At 37.7% G+C, this 25,196-nt stretch overlaps 1 protein-coding gene across 5 annotated transcripts; it reads left to right on the plus strand.

The window, feature by feature from the left end:
* Positions 1–83: 83 nt before the first annotated feature.
* On the plus strand, positions 84–25,196 carry Moe (moesin). 5 transcript variants are annotated; one of them, XM_076907994.1, is made up of 10 exons: positions 84–256; positions 2,032–2,087; positions 3,136–3,315; positions 19,958–20,080; positions 20,191–20,463; positions 20,685–21,014; positions 21,190–21,432; positions 21,941–22,116; positions 22,203–22,419; positions 22,489–25,196. In XM_076907994.1, the coding sequence occupies exons 2-10, from the start codon at positions 2,076–2,078 to the stop codon at positions 22,651–22,653; spliced, it is 1,719 nt and encodes a 572-aa protein (XP_076764109.1). In that variant the 5' UTR covers positions 84–256; positions 2,032–2,075; the 3' UTR covers positions 22,654–25,196. The 5 variants fall into 5 exon arrangements, with proteins under 5 accessions (XP_076764109.1, XP_076764107.1, XP_076764108.1 ...); XM_076907992.1 differs by lacking the exons at positions 84–256; positions 2,032–2,087 and adding an exon at positions 2,641–2,893 and having other exon boundaries at positions 22,200–22,419; XM_076907993.1 differs by lacking the exons at positions 84–256; positions 2,032–2,087 and adding an exon at positions 2,643–2,893.

Consider the following 25,196-nt stretch of genomic DNA (forward strand, 5'->3'; position numbering starts at 1 on the left):
CTGTGTCGTCTATGTTATCTACGTAGTTTACGATTTATCCCTTCCCCAAGGAAAATTGAGCGAGCGGGTGGGCAGGCGGCAGCCATATTATCAGTGAGGTGTCAGTATTGTCTGAACGTGACGGGATTTTTGGGTGTGGATCATACAATTTCCTGCCGTTTTCTCTAGCGGGTATAGTGCAAGTGCAAGTGCCACCGGCCTACTGTGAATGTGTGGCACATGTGTCGTAGAATTCGTATCGTATAAACAGAATAATGTAAGTTTTTCATCTATTCGATCGTAGTTTAGCGTTAAGTGGACACATACATTTGATATCAATCTTAGAACAAATTGTTTTTCGATCACCGTCGGGACAACGCACGTCTCATTGGCCCCACGAAACGTTTTTACAACAACGTGCACGATTTCCTTCCTCGTTTTCCTGCAGAGCTAACCTCTCCTGCTTGCTAACCTACATAAAGGTTATTTCGTTCGATTATAAAATGATCTCGCAACGTTATTTACCAGTGGTCTGTATTTAATATTGCACATCCCCTTTTCTCCGTCAATGCCTCAAATTTGACACGTTTTATTTGTACGTTTGGTGTGTAAACATATTTGCCTTATAATTTTATTCATTGAAGGTGACATGCGCTACATCCCATCCTTTTTTTCGTACGAAGGACCAAGCGGTAAACACGCATCAATGAAAATTAACATTCTGTTAGGATGGATAAACGATTACTACCGTTGAATAAAGCGTTCAGACGATCAACTCGGCGATCGCTTATGTATAAATGCTGCTTGAAATTGTAATCTGAAATACCCGTTCTCTTGCGAATCGTTTAGCAATCGTTTTTTCCTTTAAAGTAAAACGAGACGCACAGAAACAGGATACAAGCTTGCATTTCTGTTAATCCTACGCATTTCCAGCTAACCTCAGCAATTAGTTACAATACCCGACGCTAGATATTGGTACGCATAAAAGATATCTCTTCTAACATTCAATTCGAAGTTTTAGATACTTCCTTTTTATTGATAACGTTACAGAGATATGGTTTATTGTAAGGATAACATTTTAATGTACATCATATACGAATATCTTATTTAGTTCTATGCGAATCGTGGCGAATCATGTAATGTTTGTGAAATAAAAACATAAGACCGATGTATAATTTACTGTTAAGACGATATGAAGCTCGCGTCAATGAGCGACCTTGAATGAGATTTCGAAACACGTCGTCCTTTATCATAACATTCCTTCCGTTCATTCCTTTCGTCGTGTGGAAATTTCTAAGCCGTGACATCTCGCGTGTACACTTTTTTCTTCTTCTCTTTAACTTGTTTCCCGATTTCCTGGTACACGCACGCACGCACAGACAAACATTTCACTGTTCGAAAATTGCTACACGCGTCTGAATGTTTCCTGCGCGAAGTTACGCTATTTAAAAGCGAAATAAAAACGTCAAGTTTAATCGAAGAGTACGGTTCAGCCGTTTCGCGTAAACAGTAACTTTTGTGACGAATATTTTGGACTTCGGACGCGGTAGTCGAAAATGGAGACTTTATTAATAGACACTTTCTATCTCCACGTTTCGTGGAAAGTTGAGCGGATATGTCGTGCAGAGCTTTTTTACCGTCACTGACAAAAGTTAATAGTTATCAGCGGTTCAACGGACGTAGTGGTCCTAGATAAAAGGGGAATGCTAGGCATAGTGTACACTGTACAGGCACTCCTTGCTGCCAACGGATGTCGGTCACGCGGATTTACATTATAACCTGTCTCTTCTTCCAATATGGAGACCTGTATGCAGTTCTAGACTACAGACATGCTCTTTCTCCTCTTTTTTTATCTTTTATTTGGTATCGATGTTACACTTTTATTCGTCTTCGACAGCTGATAAATAATTAATGTACAAATTGTCATGTACAATTTTTTTTAGGGCACTGACATTGCCTTTTTAGGTACCTTGTTACATTTATGAAGAAGAATACATTTTTAATGATAATAGTGAGTACAGAATTTACTAACCACACGAATTTTTGTTGCAGATTGATATCTTCATTGATTAAACCGGACAGACGTAGCTTCCAAGATGCCGAAAACGGTACGTATATTTTACAAAAAAAGAAGATAACTTAATAGTCGAATAATTCATGAATTATTCTTTTATTCTTAAATGTAAGCTGAATATATTCTCATTATTAATTCTCAATATTACTTATTTCATATCTACATGAACCCAAGTACAGTCGTATCTTCAAACGAGATGATAGTTGATCGCAAAGCTTCCACAACTTTATTTTACATATCATCGCATCAAACAAAATCGCTACACATTCGAACAACAATATATCAAGCGTGATGCAGCAATCGATACAATCATTTTACAAAATCTTGTAATTTCAAAGATCGTGGCTAGTATCAGCGAGCACGAACCATACTTAAACAGTCGCTTTCCTTTGTACACCCGATATTTTAACGAAACGCTGATTGGCTACGACTATGCGCACCGGCTTCCTCACGTGATCGCTTTCGTCTCTCTCTCTCTCGTTTCCTCCAGTGACGTGTGCTTTTGACTCGAAGAGAGAGAGAGGGACAGCGATGCATCGCTTAAACGGACGAGGAGTGGGGGGAAAGACGCTGCCGGCTGCACTTGTCCCTTAGCTCGTTGTCCGACCGGCAAAAGCCGACAGTGTGGTTGAATCTTGCGAATTTCAGTGTTCCTCTAGTCCAGACGGTACATCTCGAAGGTTTTTAGTGCGTCGTTAAAATTATTACTGCCATCGCGCGGAGTCGCAACACTCAGACGCTTATCAGCGTGACTCGTCTCAACGGTTAGCGTCTTGTTCTCGTTTGAATTCGCGTTTACGTCCTCGTATGATCGCAGCCATGGTTGCCGGGGCTAAAATGGTAAGCGTTTCGGCTCCTTCGCATCTATCCACGAATTCACATTTTTTTCGCATATTATTATTATCTTCTAAAGAGTAAAAGTTCAAATTGTAGGTTCATTGTGCTTGTTGATTATACTTGTTGGTCCCTTTTTGAGAGAATAAATTGGAGACGCGTTATGTACGACGACGGTTAGAAGTGGCGTCCCGTCTACCGGGTGAGGTAGTTTATTCTAACACGATTTTCTTACTTTTCATGCGAAGATGAATGTCAGAGTGACGACGATGGACGCTGAACTGGAGTTCGCGATCCAGCAAACGACCACCGGGAAGCAACTCTTCGATCAGGTTGTGAAAACGATCGGACTGCGCGAGGTGTGGTTTTTCGGACTCCAGTACACGGACAATAAAGGTGATCTGACGTGGATCAAATTATACAAGAAGGTAGGATGACTGGTTATTTATCGCATTATCGATTGCTTTTCCTTTAATTATTCACGATGGCTCTCCTTTTGCCTGCGAAATTGAGCCACGGTATGAATATTCAAAAGCTTGTGTATAGTTGCTTCAGTGTGAGACACGCTCTGTACTTATCGTAAGCCAAGTATCTCCAACTGTGTATAAGCAGTATATCAATGGTATTGTTGGTCCAATGTAATTTAGAGTGATGTGAAAAATGATTGCTATCACGAGACAAATATTCGTAAGACACGTGAAGCAAGATGTGTGATGGATAATTTGTGGTTGGTTTTTTTTTATAGCCAATAATCGTGCAAAATTACTTCATCTTTTCTCCACACGTTGGAGTAGTAAAGATTGGTTACACTGGTTGGTAGATATTATGAAGAATTTATGCGGTTTTAATGTTTCCATGGAGTAGGTTAGTCGTTACGAATGTATAAAAATTACTATACCACTAGTTGGTTACATCGATTATGTTGGTTGGACAAATTCTAGCTCGTGTTGATACTCATTAACTTTATACATTTACGTCAATTCGATAAAAAGGTGACCTAGGGAGAGATGTGACGGCGGATGCTGATGTCATCGACTTTCGTAGGTTCGTTATACACGTCCCGTCACATCACCAATTTTACTGATGCTCGTGCGTCGACATTGTTTAACCGATTTTTGTTATTTTTCGCAAGAAAAACATTTTTTCGCGTATCAGGACAGCGTTTATTTTTCTGAGAGCCACGTATGAAGAGGATAATTATCCAGATATATACTAACACACATCACACGTTAATCATTTTTCCCACATTATATTCTTTGGGAATATTTAAGTACTCGAGAATTATCGTTCTGATAAGCTGTTTAAAAAGACATCTGCGTATTATATCCGAGATCCGGTTCTTGTTTTTAAACGTGCCTTATATATAGCATCCCGACTTTTTTTCGATGCGTGATTCAAAGTACAGTTACGACCAAGTGGATGTCCCATTTGCTTTCACCCAGCGGTTGATGTCGTAGACGCGCCTTCACCTTGACACAGTCGCGTTCACGTATACTTTTATTGTTTCTTGGTCGTCTTTTCCTTCATGGATTTCAACACACCTACGAACTCTGATTGAACGTGACCAATTTTAGGGCTATACTCATTTAGGTAGCTCATTTGGATCGCTCGTCTTCGTTCCTCGTTCTCGTTGGAGACGCACGGATATTATTTCCAGCAGGGAAACGAGAATCGAGGAAAGACAGAACATGCGGTTGCCAGGTGAAATTCAACGTAATTAAGCACAGAGACGAAGATTGGGTAACGATATTCCGGAGAACGAATGGGATTGGGAAAACCGTATATTTTCTGCGGTTTCTAACAATGCTTCAGGGAATTTTCCTTATCTCGTTGCAGTTTTTTCATCTTTCATCTGTTTTTTTACGTCCTTAATTGAACATGGTTTATCACGACCTCGGTATATTTCCTTGCAAAATGAAGAATAAATCTGAATGCATTAACGCCTGACAATTAATGCTTCTATTAGAAAGAAATAAAGTATTGTAACTGTCTCATCGCAAATTTCAATTTATATTCACAATTTAGTTTCAGAATGTAGTATCTTGGAAGATATATCCAATTGTTTGAATCGATATAATTTGTCCAATAAATTACGTACAAATTTTAGAGTTTAATTGTGGTAGAAGTGTAGAAAAATACGTTGGTCTTTCGTTTGTCATTTCAATTTGTTGATATAAGTAGAAATTAGGTAATGTTCTCTGTACTTCCAAGTAACCACCAGTAATTCGTTCGTAGTGTTGTGCTTTAGCCTAAAAAATAAATAAAATTGAAGTAAAATGGTATTACACTTCATAAGAATAGTGTAAAATGCAATGTGTGTAATAAGCTGTATCAGTTTATCACTTTAATCGCGCGTAAGAGAGAAGGAGCGATACATTTTTTGAATCAGTGAACTCTCTTATAGTAAGTCCAGGGATATATTTTGGTAAAAATCAACTCAAGTATACAGTAAACCATGTGAAGTTAGAAGGTTTTGAATTACTCTTTTTGCTTTATTTCATTCCCTCTTTACCAAAACAATAAACAAACGTTTCCTTTCTTATCTAATCTAATCGGTTTATCAATTTGAGATGTATTATCCCCTGGAACATATTATTTAAAAGCTGTGAAAGTCCAAAACTTATTTAAATCTTATCTGGTTCAGGATTTTCGAAAATCCATTATTTTTGTATCGCGTGGGATAATTTGCTCTCAATGTGATTTGAAATCTTCATATCGTGGATTAAGTGCCATTGGTGCAATTAATTTAATGCAACGAACAATAAGAATTAGAAGCTTCTAAGTAATAAGCATTGACGAATATCATAAATTATTTTCTCAATTAGATGTTTCGAAATGAACTTTAGCACTTTCAGACAATATTATTTAAATCGTTCAACTAAATTGTGTTGGATTGGAACACTAAAAACATTTCTTTCACGTTTAACTTCTTTGGTGCTTAACAGTCGCTGGTAACAAATTTAAGGGACGACTGTATAGGTCGAAATAATATAAAAGTCAAGATTTAAGGCCACATTCTTGAGGAATGTGCATTAAAGGTAAGAGTCCATTGTTAGTGCGACATGTGATTAACTTGCAATAGACTCTTATCAATCCCTGTGCAGTGGGGATCAGAATACATTCACAGTATCCCCTGCTTGTCGTAAGAGGCGACTAAAAGGGGGTAGATAGGGTTAATAAGGATGTAAAACTGAGTAACGAATTTTAGTTAAGAAAAAGAATAATGTATGCAAAGATATTAAATACAAAAAGTGAATATACTGTGAGAAAAGTATGAGAGATGAATGAAAGAAAGTTATTATTAGTGTACGCGTACACGTTAGATAAATTTTGAATATCGTTCTCCACGAGAACGCCACATTTCCAATTTTGAATTTTCGTTTTAGTTCAACCTATAAAGTCGTCTTTTAAATTTTAAATTAATAATTCGTCAGACATTCCGTATAAACATTCCAGAAGACGAAATTACAAGTAATACTTGGACATTAGATACTCATAGAGACTAGATATAGCCTCCTAGATACAAAATAAATGGTTCAAGACTTCAAATAGGTAGTCACAATTAATCACTGTAGTAAAAGGGACTTCTTATACATGTAGTTCTTTTATTTCACTTTTGTGTCTCAACAAAAATTTTACTGATAAGATTATATGAATTTTCTATTGATAAATTAGAATTACACGTTCTGTGTCACGTGCCTTACTGGGCATCCATTCATACTAGATTACAAGATATATATATAGGTACAATATATATATAATAGACTTAATTTAATCTGTTAACTGGAACAAAAATTGACTCGATCGTAGATTACGAGTTTTTATCCATCAGTGGGAAATTTAATGGTCATTCCACACGAACACATGCAAAATATCCAAAGTACACGTTACAGTAAGTTACAGGGTGAAAGGATTCTCTATTCAAGTCCAAATAAAAAATATAAATTCAGGTGAGATAGTTATATTTTCTCAGACGATCGTGATATTATAATTCGTTGATTACATCTCACAGCAATTAAAATGAATATTTTCCGTTAACGACCACAGAAGAAACGACCCAGTTAACAGGTACAGCGAGTGAAGTTATTCTTCGACTCACTGATCCAACAAACTAACTGTAAAACAAGATCAAATTGTCAGGTATTCGGCATAAACGTTATTTTTCTGCGGTCAAACATAACCGATACGGTTTTTTCTTTATCCAGAATCGAGAAAGAAAAAGAGATTGACGAGCAAATAACTACAGCTCACCGCGATGTTTGCACAGTGTTGCTGCTCAGCGAATTAGCTGATGGATATTAAACGAAATGGGTCCACGATAAATGTATCGCTAACTTCTCGAACCGCTAGACGGAGGTGTCCCCCATAGTAAGGTGCAGCTAGTCGATTGGTACACGGTTGGACTTTTTCTCTAACCACTGGTGAACGATTGCACGCAGCCGGAAAACGCGATAACGAGGGTTGTGAAGAAAGAGGTGAAAAAGAAAGTTCGAAAGCTGAGAGGTCGCTCGGACTCGGACACGGACGACGACGAGTTTGAGGACGACCTGGTAAGCGACGTCAAGAGGGAGAGAGAGAGAGAGAGAAAGAAAGAGACTCGGTTTTCTCACGTCCCGCGACTCTCTGGTGTGAAAATGAAACGAACGTTTCGAATGGAGAGAGATATGGTAGGAAAGGCAAATAGGTTACCGTTTCTCAAGCTTCTTCGGCTGATAGACCGCGGTTACTCGAAGATATCGTTACAGTTACGCTATCTGTTACTTACTCGATGGAATTCAACTTTATTTTACACGAAACCAAACAGTAATTACGCTGACGCGTTCGAATCGTCTTGGATGCTCTGTTAGAAGGCGCACGTGTTCCATGGAAATATAATATTCGTTACGTTACGTCGTTGCGCGGTTCGTAGTAGCAAGCAGCACTCGACCACCCTGCCAAGGAGGCTAAGACGATTAAGGAATAGTATAGGCAAACAATAGATACGTCTTTGCGTCCAATGAACCGAGAAAGATAGTAAACGTAGGAATGTAACGAGCCACAGAAGTTAATCGCATTGGTACTAATCGACATTCAGCTTTCTAAACAATTTTCCTGTTCTCGCGTTACCAGTTGCTAAGCACCGTTTCTCATTTTTCTTCCTACCCATCCACTAAGTCTTAAACAATTCTTCGTGGAGATCTTGCAGATTTAGGTGCAAATAAAATAAATCAACAAAGATTCCTCGATAATGTACCCTAATTTGCCACGATAGCTTTGAGTGTGACTGTACGTTTATTAATTCATAAACGTTAGCCGTCGAAAGGTCTGCCACTTTAATTGAAGTGCTCTGTACGACATCGTAATCGTCCTACCGCAAATAGCGCGAAAGTACGATACGGTAGGGACGATGGTGGTCTCTTCTCGCGGTTCGCGTTATCTCACCAGCGTGTATCCGTAGCGATGTGTACGTGCGATGACGTTGCCCTCGAGGCGCGTGTTTAGTAAGGTAAATAGCGGCGCTGCGAAACGCGGAGACGCCGTTAACCGTTCATTTGGAAGAGTGGCTCGACGCGTCTTATCAGCCGTGTTTTACAGGTGCGATAAAAGGAGAATAATCAGCCGCACTGAGAGCACGCACGGTTCTTCTGCGTAGCCGCGTAACGAGGTTCTCTTATTAAACCCTTTCCGTGCCATTTAGCTCGACGAAAATCGGGCAAAAGAGAGTAGACTGATATATTCGATTTATCAATTTATTTATTATAATACTGTTGTTGTGGAAGTAAATTATAATCCTCTTTTCTTTTTTCTTTTATAGTTTCTTTTACGTCTGGCTCTGACTATTTGCTCTCGAGCCTGGCTCGTGATATTCGTGTTTGAGCCAAAATTTTCATCACGAGTCAGACTCGTTAAAGTACGGGAAGGGGTTAACCTTTTGAGCTCTGAATACTCCTGGCCTATTGCTGACCATCGCTGGGGGATGGAATACTTTTTTGCCACACTGAAGTGACTATTCCAGACGCAAACAGTAATAAATTATAGTGATTCCATTGCAGAAGGTTAAATAATTAAAGACTATTATTTTCGAGCATTAAAATTATGTTTTACAAACAATAAATTTTGCAATCAACTAAAAAACTTAATTTGATATTTACAACAGGAATGAATCATTTTGAGATCTAATTGGTCAGAGAGTGGGACGTAAAATGGGATTCCCGTTTCGAAAATTCCCGGGGATTTTGATGTATGCGCCTTAAATGCGCGTAAATGCGGCCTTAGGCTACACGGATGACTTTCGCCAAACGCATATACGCGTCCATAGAGCTCTAAGGGTTAAACGCAGCTAACGTAGCCGCGCGAGTCTGTTACGTCAATTGCATGAAAATAACGCGGCCGATGACTCATTGCGTAGACGCCATTTAAGGAAACGAGAGAACTGTCCACCCGTTCGCTTCTATCCCCAAAGGCTCGTTCGACCGTCTTTATCGTCCAGCGGCCTTGCAGTCTTCGCTACTGGCCTCGGTTATTAGCTGCGGTAACAAAAAACTTATCCGCGAACCGTGCAATCACTGCCTGCCGCCGTGTACGTAATTAATTTTGTTTCGACTTTATTGACAGAGATATTTGCGCTGTTTGAACGTGGACTCGAGGGAACGTTCGTGGAACATGTGCTGGTTCTCAGCTGATAATCGTGATACAGGATTAAACGTCGCGCACAAAGTAACTTCGAACTTTGCGTTATATTTTTATGTTTCTTATAGACAGCTTCGTTGGTATGTTTGAGTGGCTGTCGAAAATTCTAGTTTGCTTTCTTAGAACATTATTTATAGGTTCGCGGTGAAAACCGGAGCCGTGGACTAATAATCAAACGCGCGAGGTTGAAACAAACATTCCTAGGATAGAGTATGCTCTTCACCTTGAATTTGTAATTGGTTAGCCGTAAATCATAGGGTCACGAGCACGAGTAAAAGCCTAGTTATTCATAGTTAGACGAATCGACCCGTGGAACATGCGTTACGCAAGCCTGCTCGATGAACATTTCCAAGTCGTTACGTTTTGCGATTTTCATTTCTGTTCGCGAACGAGTTCTTACAAATTTTAACATAAAAACACAAGTGTATACGCACGTGTATTGTCTCAGTATCGTGCGCTTAAAAAATATGTATTTATGCGATAATTTTGTACTAGAATTTGTACTTGAGTCGCGCTTTAATCTAAGAATCGAGGTCTACCGATTTGCAACGTATCGTGGACGCTTTTTGTCTTTACTAAAGAGTCAACATTCTGCTTTCTCTCTGATTCTTATTAACCCTTTGAAATAGGTCGCACACACGGGACGAGAACAAAGTGAATCGTAAGCGGGCGTTCGTCGCACGCGGTTCTTTCGTATCCTAATTATTTTGCACGCATTCTTCCACGAGATTGACAATGCTAATGCTCTACTTCAACAGAAGACCTAATTAGGTACATCCTCGGAACGCGCAACAGCAATTTTAATCTCCCGTGGAACGCTGATACATACACGCATGTTTAATTACGTATAAAAGCGTTTGATTTTCAAATACACCGCGCGGCTTGTATTACCAGTTTAATAAGATAGTGAATATTGATAACTGTTTCCAGAAAAACGCTTTATAATGTTTCATAACAGATTCTGAATAGATTTGTTATTTCAAGGCGGCGCGTCGCGTGTAAAAAAAATATTCAACAGTAATCAGACATTCGTCTAGATTCTACCGTTTCCAGGAGCAAGAAATTGCAAACTTGCTTCGCCATCAACTGAATTTTTATCAACTCTTGTCTCATCAACAGTAGTGGAACTCGTGTCAAGAGACATTGTAAAACCCAGGCAATTACGCAATAATTATTTTCGTTCTCCACGATATCCGTTTCAGAATTTAGTATTCCTCGATTCTAGCCAAATCGCGATTACAATAAGCAGATATAATTACATCTGTGCGAGTTTGAAGTGAATTTTATTCGTTCTCAATAGAATCGTGGCTCGATGGCAAGTTTTTTTAAGGCACACATGAAGTTTCGTAGAGAGTTGCTGATTAAAGATTCCAGGCGAGTTAATTCCATCCGAGAATAATGGGTGCTTCGCAACAGGCCATGGATCGAAAAGTCTACACAGGTGCGTGGCGCGTCGTTCTCTTACCTGTACACGCTGTGGCTCGTTACGTAACTGGTTGCAGGCTCCAACAATTGGCGAACGTTACACCATGTGTGTGCGTTACCGTACGGCCAGTTCTTCGAAGTCTTCGCTGTACCTTCTCTTTTATATTTTTCTCATTTTTTATTTTAGCCTCTTCCATGTAATCGGCACTAGTTATGCTATCAGCGTGCACTGCAAGGTCGCCTTAATAGTCTGCGAGTTCGTGGGCATCGTTTTCTCTGCATTGCACATGCATGAAATGCATCTACAGCACGCGGAGTGAGTCAGTGCAACATCAGAATCTAAAATACTCCCGTTGCACACAACTGCACAAGGAAATATGTAAAGAGCGGATGCGGGGTGATAAACGTTGCGTGGAAAAAGATTCTTTTCTCTTGAAATCATATTTTAGCAAATTTCGAGGTCATCTGAATTTTGTATAGTTCGAAGAGAAGATACTTGGAAACGTATTGAAATTGTTTGAGAAGAGTATTCGAGTATCGGTCGAATTCTGTTGGAGTTAAGTGTTTTTGCAGGTAAAATTCCTCGTGCGTTAATCATTTTCACGACTGTCTCGCTGACAGATCGATATGATTTATGTGAAAAGCCCTCGCGCGCGCATTTCCATTTAAAAAGAACGCGGATCGATCTTGAAATCACGAGAATTACGAGAAAAACTCTTCTTTATCGATGCGCTTATCTCTTTGAATCGAATACTCACCGGTTTACACATATTCCTTGCCATTAAAAGCAATGGATATATTGTAGATTTTAATCGGACGTGACTCACTCAGTATAAATAAAATATTTGACAAACATTTCTTAATATGTATTCGAAGGGATCGCTTCTAAATTTCTACACTTATTCTGTGTAGATTTCTGCAATGTATTTTCGTATTCTCTCGCGAAATATCATATACAACAAATTGGTAATACCATTTCGAATTTATACAAATTTCTAAATTGAAATTTTCGTAAAACTTTCTACGTATCGATTCTAGTATCGTTCAATGAATTTCTTGTCAACGTTTCAAGACTTCTTTCCACGGATACGTAGCCGTTGCATTTTTTTAAGTTTCACTTTTTGACAGAAACAGCATACGCATACTCGCGTCTTTGCTCTTGAGTCATATTGTATAAATAGTAGCGGCGGTGTATGAATCAACGGAAAGAATGTAACCGTATTTCGCAATTCCATCACAGCGAAGATTCTTATTTAAGTAAAAAGCGCGCGTCCCTCGAATTCCGTGGAGACGGTCCTGCAGCCCCCGTTGCGAGTGGATTTCCAGCGTTACTGAAATACAATTCGATAAACAACGTTGGATTAGCAGAAAGCGATTGCATTTACGAAGATAAAGCTCGACCGTCATAGCTTTATTTATCGATGATGGAAACGAATATTGAAAAACTTAAATGTTCCTCGAATCCACGGACGAATTTAGCCACCCGTTGTAAATTATCCGATCAGATTTTCGCAACTCTAAGTTCGATCCACATTATGTCTCGATTTTAATACATTCAAGTCGTCCAATCCACTTCTTTTCGCGTCCTAGTTAACTCGACTCAAACGTAACTCCTTCTTCTTCAACGTTTCTTTTTTCCTGGACTGTGATCGCCACAGTTTCTCGTCCGCAATGTCACGTAACTGAGATTACAGTCCCCCACGATTAACCTTTATTCTTCGAGACTACGATCGCGGTCTCCTTCACTTGCGATGTGTTAATAACACGCGTGCAATGGCTTAATACGTTGCTTATCTGTAACGTGAGGCTATGCACATGTCTCGAGTTCCATTTTTCCTCTCTTCGAATCCATTACGCATCCTTGATCGCGGTGACTCGTGTTTAAATTGAAATCACACGGAGCACGATCGTTTCGGTACATTTTGTTTATTAAATAGCTGCTCCTTTGTCCGCGGTCGTTTAAACAAAGAGATAGATTAATCGAAAAGCTGCTCGACTACTTAACGTATCATCCTGCAATCTGTGCCTGTTCGTGGCTCGGTATTCGTGTTCCATTTCATTCGATCACGTGAAACTCTTTGTTCCAGATTCGATTTAACTAGCACTTCAACATTATCATGAATAGTCTATTATGTAGTAATAATTGACATTAAAATAATTATCAGTCAGATTAGATAAACGATCGCGTTAGATTAGATCAGATTAGATGTATTAGCGAAATGTTTGTGGGAAAGTTGGAGTTTGCGAGAAGTCGGCTGTATCTCTAAAGTAGAAGGGCAAAGGATGCATTTTAAAGTAGATATCGATAACCAGTGCAGAATGCACGGATATGACAAATTTAGCGGCAGATAAATCGCACGAACGTTCGTTTGAGTTTTAATTCGAGTAGTTCAAACCTTTGCACTCGAAGGAATAAGTAACAGTATTATTGTATGCTTAAATATTTGTAATTTGGTATTGGAACAAATGCTGTTGTTACGAATAATCGTCTGCATGGTCTATATCGAGGAGGAGTACCCTCGAGTGCAAAGGGTCAACGATGCACCAATCAATCAGTAGATGTTTCAACAAATTGGTAGACGATACAACCGTTTGGGTATTCGATAAAATGCATGACACAATTCTAAGGCAATCACGATCATTGTGTTCTCGTTTTCCAGCAAAGGACACAGTAACACGGTGTAAGTCGGAGTCTGATGCATCTCTAAATTTAACCATTACGATTCCAACTATTTACAATGTTATATTAAGACAATGTATATGTATCTGATTAGTATCGGTGTACTAATTCACTGTAGCAGTCTAAAGTGTGCTTCTAACAGATTACTTTCAACGGATAGAGAAACTCGTCTTCCATCCACGCACAATCTATCTTATTTCTTTGTAAAAGAAATCTGAAAATTCGTTGATTCTTGCTTTGAATACAGTAGAGAACAGATGGATACCATCGTGGTATTCGTTGTTCGTGCAGAAAATTCCAAATGCACGGATCTTAGCCCCTGAGATTATCGTGTTCCTCTGGTACGATCACATTTCTGTCGAGATCCAAAGCCTCTTTCCAGCGACACGGTAATCTCAAGGACGAACATGTGGCCCAGACACCGATACTGCTTATTCGTATACTTTAACTTTATCGTATTTTCATTCTTTGAACGCATGCCAACCGCAATACTAACAACTGGAAGAGTGGACTGTTTCCGTTCTTGTCTAGGGTAAGTTATCACCAGTTTAATCTCAGCAATAAATTCTGTTACCTCTCGTAATACGTTCACGAATTAGACGAGGGACCGTTCGCAGAAGTTGTGCACCAGCGACGTTGCACGTGTTACGCGATCCTCGTCGATCGTGACGAGTGATTCTCATCTGAAACGCACGGTTGAGGAACTCTTTTTTTTTTCAGCATTACGTGTCCCAGTTACGCAATTTATGTTTATTAATCGGAAGAATCGATTCAGAGGATTATACAAAGTGTACTGTGATTGATTGAAACGAACGATAGATTCGATTATTCTTGCGGGGTTCGTCGTTTATTTTCTTTCTTTTAATCGTATCGTCATTGCAATTTTCTCTCAGCTCTTGGTATTCTCTTGAAGATTTTGTGCAACATATATCTGTTCCACTCGACTTGGAAGACTTTGAACACATCCAAATCGCTGAAAATAAAAATTCTAACATAATTCATATCTTGCAAACGTCTTGCAGAAAATACTTTTACAGAAAATATATTTTCTTGTAAAAAAGACTTTGTCAAAACGGCTGCATTTTAAAAAATATGAATACTACTTTAGTATAGAATACACGTGTCAATGAATTTGCAAGAAAATAATCTGATATGAAGCAGAAATAGTCTGGAAATTTATATACGAACGCACATGGCCATACATGGTTAAGACGATCAAGCAAGTTAATCTTTCAAGTTTGGTCTCCATATTAGAAAAAGTGTTCGCTCGTTCAATGAGTCAGACTGATAATCGCTGCTAGACTTATTAGGAAGATTAATTCGCATTACTAACTGTATATTACCACATTCGATTAGCGAATAATTTATAACAAAAATTACACTTTGGTATCGCCAACAGGATCGTCTGTGGTTTCTATTTGAACGTTCTCGTACTTGCACTTAATTTCGTTGCAATTGCACTCGACGGAGACGAACGCGACAATGGGCCATCATTCTCCGTTTATTATAATAGAATCGAATAATTGGTTAGATACGTGTAGTTACGTTAAAATTTCAGTAGAACGTTTTCAAATCGTGACTAACTCGATTTGTCGATGTCCTTGAAAAGGCGCTTCCAATGTCTATCGTATAACGCTGCATTTCGATGGATAAACAGAATTTGTTGGAGACGCATTGTATAAGTACGGTTTTTGTCTCGTATTTAAAATTAAGAGAAGTTTCTTTGGGTTGGAAATTTATTTTAACATAATCTTCAGCAGCTACTTATTTACCAGTAGCATAAAATAAATGTATTTATTTAAACGACCCCTGATAAGATGAATATTTATATTTAACAAAGTGTTTATTTACAAAATCAGTTGCTGGTTTAAAAAAAAAACGCGATTGCTTGGATTAAATAAGAGACTCCTTTTTTCGATAATACAAATTAGACTTTAATGAGTAACCGTTAAAGGAAATGGAGCTTTTAAAGTGAACTCGGTTCGAGGAAAACAGTTGCTCGAAGCAAACAGGTTCACTTGAAAGAAGATACATATTCACGCGAATTAGATAACTTTCATTTCAACGTAGGAAACTTGCTTTGAACGCTGTTGAATTTACATGCGAATGGTTCGAGTAATACAGAATTTAGCCAGAACGACAGGAGACATATCGGCCGTGCGAAACGTTCGTTAGACTTTGGCCAACTATCGATATTAATTACCCACGTCTGTAATTTATTCTGCAGCGAGCCACTTTTTTTTTCTGTCTCACGCGAAATGCGATTAAATCTTTTTCTCGTCCACGAACGATAATACCATTCGCTTGCTCGTCCAATTGATATCTGTTTCCAACGATTTCATTTGACAGTTCGAGACAGCATCATAGCGGTTCTTAAATAGCAATCGTTCGTCGAGATTGAATTGATTTTGGATGGTTATCGTCACCCATATTTTGCGTCGCTTTTATCACATCCAACGCGTTCATTTATTAATTGTATCTAAATTTGCTAATTGTACGCAATACATATTATATTTATTTAGAGTTTCACAACGAATCGACGATGTTTCGCTTCATCGATCATAAATAATTCATTCCAAACCGTCCTCAATCAGTTTCACTCTCGACAGCACCGCGATCGTAATTGCAAAGCAGTGTATGACAATATTGGCAAATAATTGCAGGTGGTTCCGTGCGGCCCTCGAAAATTCTGGCACGTAAGACAGTAATAGCAATACTTTAACTCGTAGATGTGACTCGAGAGTTAGCGCCTGGATCCAAATCCTCGAACTAAATTGTAACACCATAGTTCAGATCGAATTGTACCTCCCTCTATTAACACGTTAACGTAATCGCCGTCCATAGACGGTTCGATTGAGGATTGCGGACGCGAATGACGACCATGAACGTCGGAAGTGTCTCGAAAGCGATCGATCCACGATTTTCCACGTTGCTGTTCTACAGTAACGTGATCGATGGTTCTATGAAGTACATACACAGTAGTAATTAATCGAGGATCGATATCTTGGCGTCCACAGAAAAACCCAGTACAACTGCAGACTTAAAACACCGGATTTACTGCTTTCTCGCCACGCATTTATTACCATAGGATTCAAGTTTGTTGTTGAGTGCGGAGTTGATGAATTAATCGATTATTCATTTGCAGCACATTCATTTGTAGTAGATCAATGATTCATTTATTTCACGGATAAGTCACGTTCAATTTTCTGTCTATTTTATGAGCTGAAAATAGTTGCCAGTTCCTGTTAACCTTTAAATGCATATTTCTGGGAATTAAAAAGTTATTGGCATCGTCTCTATCGTTAACTACATATATTTTGCTCGATATTTAATGCAAACGAGAGATGACACTGAATAGACACTGTTTTCAAACTGACAGCGTTACCATCTTGCATGTCACGATGAAACAGCTGATATCTTCTGTGTCATATACAGAGCGATTCACTTCACAAATTTTTATAGCTGATACTACACCTCAAATGCAACAAAAAAGTTCATACAAACCTAGGTTGGATTTGTAGAAACGACAGAGAAAATTGGGATTTTTGTTTTTTCCAGAGAAACAGGAGTTTCGCTCATATTATTTATTGTATCTTCCAAACCGTTAGTGCTATAAGAAAATGACGAAGAATATTGAAAAGAGCAATAAATTTGCTATTATAATAGTCCCTATTTTACTCTGAAACTCAAAAACAGTTGGAGTAATAAAAGTTGAAACTTATCTCAGGATTTAAAACTTATAAATTACGAAAACTTTGATCTCCTATTTAAGTAATTATTTTTAGACATGGAGGGTAACAAATTTCACAAAAACTTCTTTATTCACTAAGCTTTCCGATGATATAATCAGTTTTTTATTCCGCCGCACGAGTAGTGAATCACCCTGTGCAAAATATCTTTTTCCTGGCCAGTAAATAGTCAGCTGAGACATTTCAATGAAACTGGAAAATTTTGTATAATTCAATATAAATTGAGAATCACTTAAGATACATTTATTATCGATCAGTAATTACGACAGTAACTGATAAACTCATGCTGATAAACGCGATATCCGTTACAAAATATCTCCTGGAAAAATTGATTGAAAAAGAAAACCCAAAAGAAAACGTTACAAAACCAGCAACAAGTAGTAACCATTAATACTGCTCATATATTTAAGAGCAACGATAAACGTCTGCACTCTTAAACAATTTGAAAAAAAAAATAAAAGAAAAGATGCGAGAAAATGCGTTTAAAGGTTAACAGCACACGTAATCGACGCGAAGAACGAAAGAAGATTTCGTGTTTGGCGTGCACACCCACCGATCGTTCCTAACGGTGAACAACAAAAATGTGCACGGTTCACGTGGTTTCATAAATAACCGCGATGCAAACACGGTACTGCACAGCACGCCAGGATTCGAAACGTTCAATCAAATCGAATTTTCATGTACCATCAGCAGGACACGTATCAATTTCTTGCTTAACGAATTTAACGGTACGGTTGTCCATCAACGTGTCCCGTAAGAGATCGCACGCTTGTCGTAACAGCAGCCTCCACGCCACCACCTCCCCCACTATGTTCGCCGTTTCGTTTCTCCTACCGTTTCTTCCTCTTTTTGTTTCGTTCCCTTGATCGCAGGTTCCTTGTTCCACGGCCCGTGTAATTATGCAACGGACCAGAGGTACCAATGGCAATTATAAAAAGCCACGCTACCGGCATTGAACCGCGATGTCAACCGTGGTCAAGGTGACCCGTTGTCCAGAGATCCGATTGACACTTCCGTGCGTGGCCATCAGGCGGATGTGATTCCGTGTTCGCAACCGCCCAGCCCTGGAAGTTAACGAGAATCGAACACAGCTCTGCGAGAGACCGCGTCCATGAACTCTCCTCGCATAATTAATTGTTCCTCGTTCACATTCGGATTGGATTTTTGTCAGGAACCTTTTGCTGATGATATGCTTTCAATGCGAATGAAAGAAAAAATTTTGATGATATATTTTCAATTCGAATCAACGGATAAAATTTTTTAGGAAATATTCTATAGTAGTTGTAGCAGATGCGTTGAATTTATTATGTGAATAAAAATGTCGCGTACGCGATGAGGTGGAAGTTGCCTGAAAGTCTCTTTTGATGTACGCATGTACTTTCGTCACATGTGTTTGGTCTTCTCTTTTACTTTTTTCATCGCGAATCGATTTCACTTTACTAGTCGGGCAATGAATATTTCATGACGCGTATTAGAAGATATAATTTTAAAGCTGTACGGTTTCATTGAAATTTCTCCTCAGACGTCTTCATGCGACTTTAGACAATCTCTGGTAATTTACATTAACGAGTTGCACACACGCGAGGCCGTGAACGCTTTTGGTAAAATGTGAAAGTAAAAGTTTGAGAAAGTGCACGGTTTCGATGATCCTGTACCGTTGTTATTGGTAAAAGTATCCCCGCGTCTTAGAATACTTTGTACGTTTTTAATAAATCGAAGATCAGCTTTGGAAATTTTCATATCGTCTCTTTGATATCGTGATAATTAAAAGCATCTTTCAGACAAGCATTATTGATGTTAGAAATGGAATTAATTAAAACGAGAATCGCCAGTTGAAACGTAGATATAATAGTTAGATGATGAATAAAAAATGTAGCGAATTTTGTAATCAACTAATCTGATTCCTGTGTATTCTCTAACTTTGATTAATTTTTCATACAATGATAGCAATTAGTATTTTAAAACGTAGACACGATGCTTGCTGTTCTCCATCGTGTCAATCGAACCGTTATCTAAATGGTCATATTCCATTCATTAAGTAACAAAAACCATTTTCCATTACGCGTATAGATATCTGAGTCATTAATAAAAGAGCATTCAATAAAAATTTCACGCCTGCCATATATGTCTCAGCTCTAAAGACCGCTATATTGACAACAGATAAACATACATTCTCGAATCGTACTAAATAAGTTGATATCAGCCTAAATCAAGTGACCATTTGATAGACAATCTTAACGCTCGTGTTATTATGACACAATACTCATTTGCAGTACGATAATAAATCGTGCCGATTATTCCAATACCGTGTTACCATTTATCATCGTATGTATTATGTCATACGAGAGATTTTTTACCTTATTGTTTTGCATGCAAACATCACCACTCGATCGAATTCACCGACGAGAAACACAGACACACACTGTGCACGTTTTTCAAAACGATGGGGTGGTTCAGTTTGTTATTTCGTTTTGGCGTTTTGTTCGTTTTTTCCTTGCGATTGCTTTTGTCATTGCCGTGTTACTGATCAATTCGTGACTTTCTTAGGTGATGAACCAGGAAGTCAAGAAGGAGACTCCACTACAGTTCAAGTTCCGTGCCAAGTTCTATCCGGAAGACGTTGCCGAGGAATTGATACAAGATATTACGTTGCGTCTTTTTTTCCTTCAGGTACTGTAAGATAAACTGAAAGACATTCTCTAATCTGTTTTATAGAATTTATGTCTCGTTTTCTTGAACACCGTGTAACTAAAATATCGTTGTATCTTGACTACTTGCAGGTAAAGAATGCTATCCTTACAGATGAGATTTACTGTCCTCCGGAAACATCTGTATTGCTAGCATCGTACGCGGTCCAAGTAAAACACGGAGATTTCCAAAAAGGTACGCACACTGTAGGCTTTTTGACAAATGACCGTTTGCTACCGCAACGTGTCGTGGACCAACACAAAATGAGCTCAGAAGAATGGGAAAGTTCTATTACCAATTGGTGGCAAGAGCATCGTGGAATGTTACGCGAAGATGCTATGATGGAGTATCTGAAAATCGCCCAAGTAATAATTTTACTGATGTTGATTGAACGATTAGAGTGGAAAAACATAACATTGTCCTTAGTAGCAATCCTCTTAGTACACCTGGTAGAATAATACAAACTTTTACTGTAAAATGTAGAGTACACGAAATGTTATCCCTTTTCACTCGATCGCTGGATCGATTACTTGTTCGTCCATGATTTAATGTAAACAAGTAAATGTTACTCATTTGTTTTCTGTAGGATTTAGAAATGTACGGAGTAAATTATTTCGAAATCCGTAACAAGAAGGGCACAGATCTTTGGCTAGGTGTCGACGCTTTGGGGTTGAATATTTATGAGAAGGATGACAAATTGACACCAAAGATTGGCTTCCCATGGTCTGAGATCAGAAATATTTCATTCAATGAGAAGAAATTCATAATTAAGCCGATCGATAAAAAGGCGCCAGACTTTGTCTTCTTTGCAACCAGAGTGAAGATTAATAAACGAATCTTGGCATTATGTATGGGCAACCACGAACTTTATATGCGTAGACGCAAACCTGATACAATTGATGTGCAACAGATGAAGGTACTTAGCTAATTCTGAATACTAATACGTTCATTATTCTTTCAGTCGCATATATATATATCGAACGTGTTCTTTTTTTTTTATGCGAGAATCTGCTCAAACGAAGTACATACATTTTTATGAGTAACAAATTGTCTTTGCACAATCATAAGAGTAACATTTATCATTTTTAAAGGCTCAAGCAAGAGAGGAAAAAATTGCGAAGCAACAACAAAGAGAAAAGTTGCAATTAGAAATAGCAGCAAGAGAACGTGCAGAAAGAAAGCAACAAGAATATGAAGAAAGGCTTCGAAATATGGCAGAAGAGATGGACAGGCGGCAGGCTGAATTGAATGAAGCTCAAGAAATGATCCGTCGTTTAGAAGAACACCTTAGGCAATTACAAGCTGCGAAGGAGGAATTAGAGGATCGCCAGAAGGTAAATATGGTTTTCAATCTTACGAGCGAAGGTCTCGAATTAGCCGTCTTTGACTTAACGATATACGTAAAGGCTTGAACTAAAATATCAACAATTCAAGTTATGTATCTTCAGTGTACAGCATAAATACAGAATAGCAGAGTAGAATTTTCCATGTCATGGAAATGTCATCAGGGTCAGATAACTATGGTATTAATGAACTGGAAATCCTTGGCTCAATTGCTGGTTATTCACAATTCCTTCTCTTTAAGTTTTTTTTTGATTTATATTTATAATTATGGAGCACACAATGATTATTATAATCTTGAACTGGTTTCAAGAACTTTATAATTGTGAAAGGGTTGTCGTGATAGTATTAGACACTTGTTTGTTTAATACATAGATATATGTATTTCTCTTGAGGTGGCTGGTTAAAACATCTACTTTATATTCGCATCGAATGTAATCGTGAATTTAAAGAAATAGAGATAACTAAAAATGAACTTGCGCATTTTGTTGTTCTGTGAAGGAACTTACGGCTATGATGGAGAAACTTGAACTGTCACACGAAATGGAAGCTGCAGAACGTGCTAAGCTTGAACAAGAAATAAGAGCTAAACAAGAAGAAATACAGCGCATACAGTCTGAAGTGGTAGCGAAGGACGCTGAAGCAAGGAGATTGGAAGAAGTGTTTGAAGCTGCTAAGTATGTTTGGTTCTTTTTGACATAAATTATGAAGGAACGTTATTTGAATCCATATATTAAATTGATAACTTTATGTACCTAAGCAGATTAAGACAGGAAGAAGCTGACCGGGCATATCAGGCTAGTACAACGCCACATCATCATCACGTTGACGAAAATGAAGAAGGTGAAGAAGAAGGAGAAGACGAAGTTTCTCATGGCGATGTTACTAAAGATCTTGCAACTGATGAGTCGATAATCGACCCTGTTGAAGAACGACGCACCTTAGCAGAGAGAAGCGAACGTCTTCATGACCAGCTTAAGGTACTGATTTCGTTTACTTTCGTTTACTTAATATTTATTGTGTTTTAAACAAAAAATTATACATTCCAGGCATTGAAGCAAGACCTTGCACAGTCACGCGATGAATCGAAAGAAACCGTTATGGATAAAATTCATAGGGAAAACGTTAAACAAGGTCGTGATAAATACAAAACGCTTCGTGAAATTCGTAAGGGCAATACCAAGCGTCGTGTTGATCAATTTGAGAACATGTAAATTATGTATGCATTTGCCTATTTGCCTGCCCATTTCATCCCGCCTTTTTGAATTCTTTTCCAATTTCGTGTACACATAAAACTCAGTACATAATCACCTTATTCTATATAAGAGACGTACAGATCCTCTAATCGATTCACAGTTGTTTACGAAAGTATTCGCGCACTCACATTAGCAATTCGTGGCAAATGAATTATTTACATCATGAATTAAAGTGTTTGAAACAATATGTAATCTATATCAAAGGAGAAGTCTCAAAGGATGGTATCAGTAAAATTAGAGAATAAATCAACGACACACTCTGCATTTACAAACAATTTTGTAATGTACGTAACTAATGTAAATGTTACGCAGGAAATAGTTACTATTTGAAACATCGACTCCGTTGCATTATTAGAGCTAAAGACAGCCTCGCTAAGTACATTTGAATATAATATGCCATGTAGAAATAGTGCGTGCATTTTAATACTTTTATCATCCATCAATGGTCATAGTTTTAATAAACATATTGCAACTACTATCTCTGAATTATTTTCTACGTTTACTAATATATATTCTCAAGATATACCCTCTTTGCCATAGGTACCATATTGTTTCAAACACGTCATATTTGTTTTGTCAAAAACAAATGTTGCAAATGTGTACTCGATTGCTTTCGTCAGCCACTATATACACAAAGACAGTTTGTAAAAGTTCAAACGTATTGTTTTATCTTTCTTTTTCCGAGATGTTTCCGGGTATAAGTCATTCTCAATTTTACGCCGATGTAATGTTTATAATATGTAATATTATTTTTCGATGTTGATTCTATACTCCGTGGTACAGTTAAGTAAGAAAGGGAAAGCTCTCATGATTGGCAAGGAACGCGACGAGCGACCAACTTGCGCCGTCTTCCATGTATGCTTCCACGTTGATCACTGTTAAGCAGTTTTTCGTAAAGGAAAGTGTTTATATATTTTTTCATAACAAGCGAAAAATTTTCTTGCTGTTTTAGCCATATAACATATTTAACGTTAATTCATAAATAGCCACGTTATTTTAGCTATTTTATTAGCTAATGTTGTTTTTTTTTTTCTAGCGACGATCCTTCTTTTCTTTTTTGCTAAAATGTCAAGAAAATATGTTACATAATCTGTGAATATTATTTTATTTTTTTGTCCAAGCATTATACACAAGATCCTGAGCACCGGCGCGCCAGTATTTTCTTCTTCAAAGTATTACTGTCGGTCACTGAGCGTAACGCCACATACGTGACTTTTTTTCACCTTTTCGTCGCGGTCCTTATCACGTCGCGTATCGTCCGTCCTTGATAAGGATTTGCCCGAGAGATGTTTTGTATTATTATTTACGTCATCATTTACTCTTGTTGATGAATTAAGATTATTTTTGTCAACAGCGGTCGCTATACATCTAAGACGTATACATATCTCAGTTCCAATTTTACTTTGATTTATCACTTTATTAATTGCAACAACGAAACGGTCCAAGCAATAGACGACGATATTAGAGAGCAGTATGCCCCAGCAGTCACCATTAATTTTTAGTTGAGTTGTGTAAGTAATCTCCAAATATTAGCCTAGAGAAGGCTGATAATGTAGAAGCGACCGCTTAATTTATGAAACATCAAATTAACGATATCCGTCTTCACGATGAACGTAGAGAAGTAAGCACGAGATACGAACTGTTTGCAAAATTATATATACTATTTTAGTATGAACGAATTTCAACTACTGTTTAGTAATTTTATATTGAACACACTCGTGGCCTTTATTGATATACATATATTGAAGTACTAGATACTAATAATCAGTAATATAATATAGAGTGTTGTAGGGACATCGCGCACCTCTTTGTATTGCATGCCTTCAACATAAGGTAACTGCGCGGTTCCTATAAAAAGAAAAAGGATAGTTAACAAGGTTTTTTGAAAGCATGAACGAATGAATGTGGGATACGTGTGCATGTTCGTGCGTGAGAGTCTGACAGCGAGAGAAGTAACGTGTATGAAAGATTGAATGCTAGAAGAACTATAATATATGGCTGTCTGGTACACCATGTATAAGTTTTAAAACTGCTTTTTTTTTTTTAAACAGAAAAAAAAATTATACAGTACGACAATGAAATTAATTAAACTGAAACGGGGGAGAATATAACGGCCCATAAATGCTGCCAATTTTTTGACGGAATGCAAACAAAGAGCGCTATTGTGAGATGCAATTTTTGCCTTAATGAAGTAGAAAAGATGATGAAAACTTTTTAAAACCGACCACCGTGTCGGAATTCATACACTCTTATAATCATCATCGCATGTTACAGCAAATACGAAGGGAAAAATACAGGAAAAATAACAATAGATATTTTTTGATTATATTTAATACTACAATTTACAAATTTTAGTAGTGTTATTATTATTATTATTATTATTATTATTATTATTATTATTATTATTATATTATTATTATTATTATTAAAAATATTATTAATATTTACAATCTAGTAGCGTTATTATTATTGAAATAATATTAAATGAAAATTGAAGCAAA

Source organism: Xylocopa sonorina, chromosome 17, assembly GCF_050948175.1.
Source record: "Xylocopa sonorina isolate GNS202 chromosome 17, iyXylSono1_principal, whole genome shotgun sequence".
Lineage (NCBI taxonomy): Eukaryota > Metazoa > Arthropoda > Insecta > Hymenoptera > Apidae > Xylocopa > Xylocopa sonorina.

Coding starts and splice junctions, on each gene's coding strand:
- Moe (XM_076907992.1), top strand. CDS start 2,861: ATGATCGCAGCCATGGTTGCCGGGGCTAAAATG. Junction 20,081..20,190: donor TGCGTCTTTTTTTCCTTCAG/GTACTGTAAGAT, acceptor GACTACTTGCAG/GTAAAGAATGCTATCCTTAC. Junction 22,420..22,488: donor GTCTTCATGACCAGCTTAAG/GTACTGATTTCG, acceptor TATACATTCCAG/GCATTGAAGCAAGACCTTGC.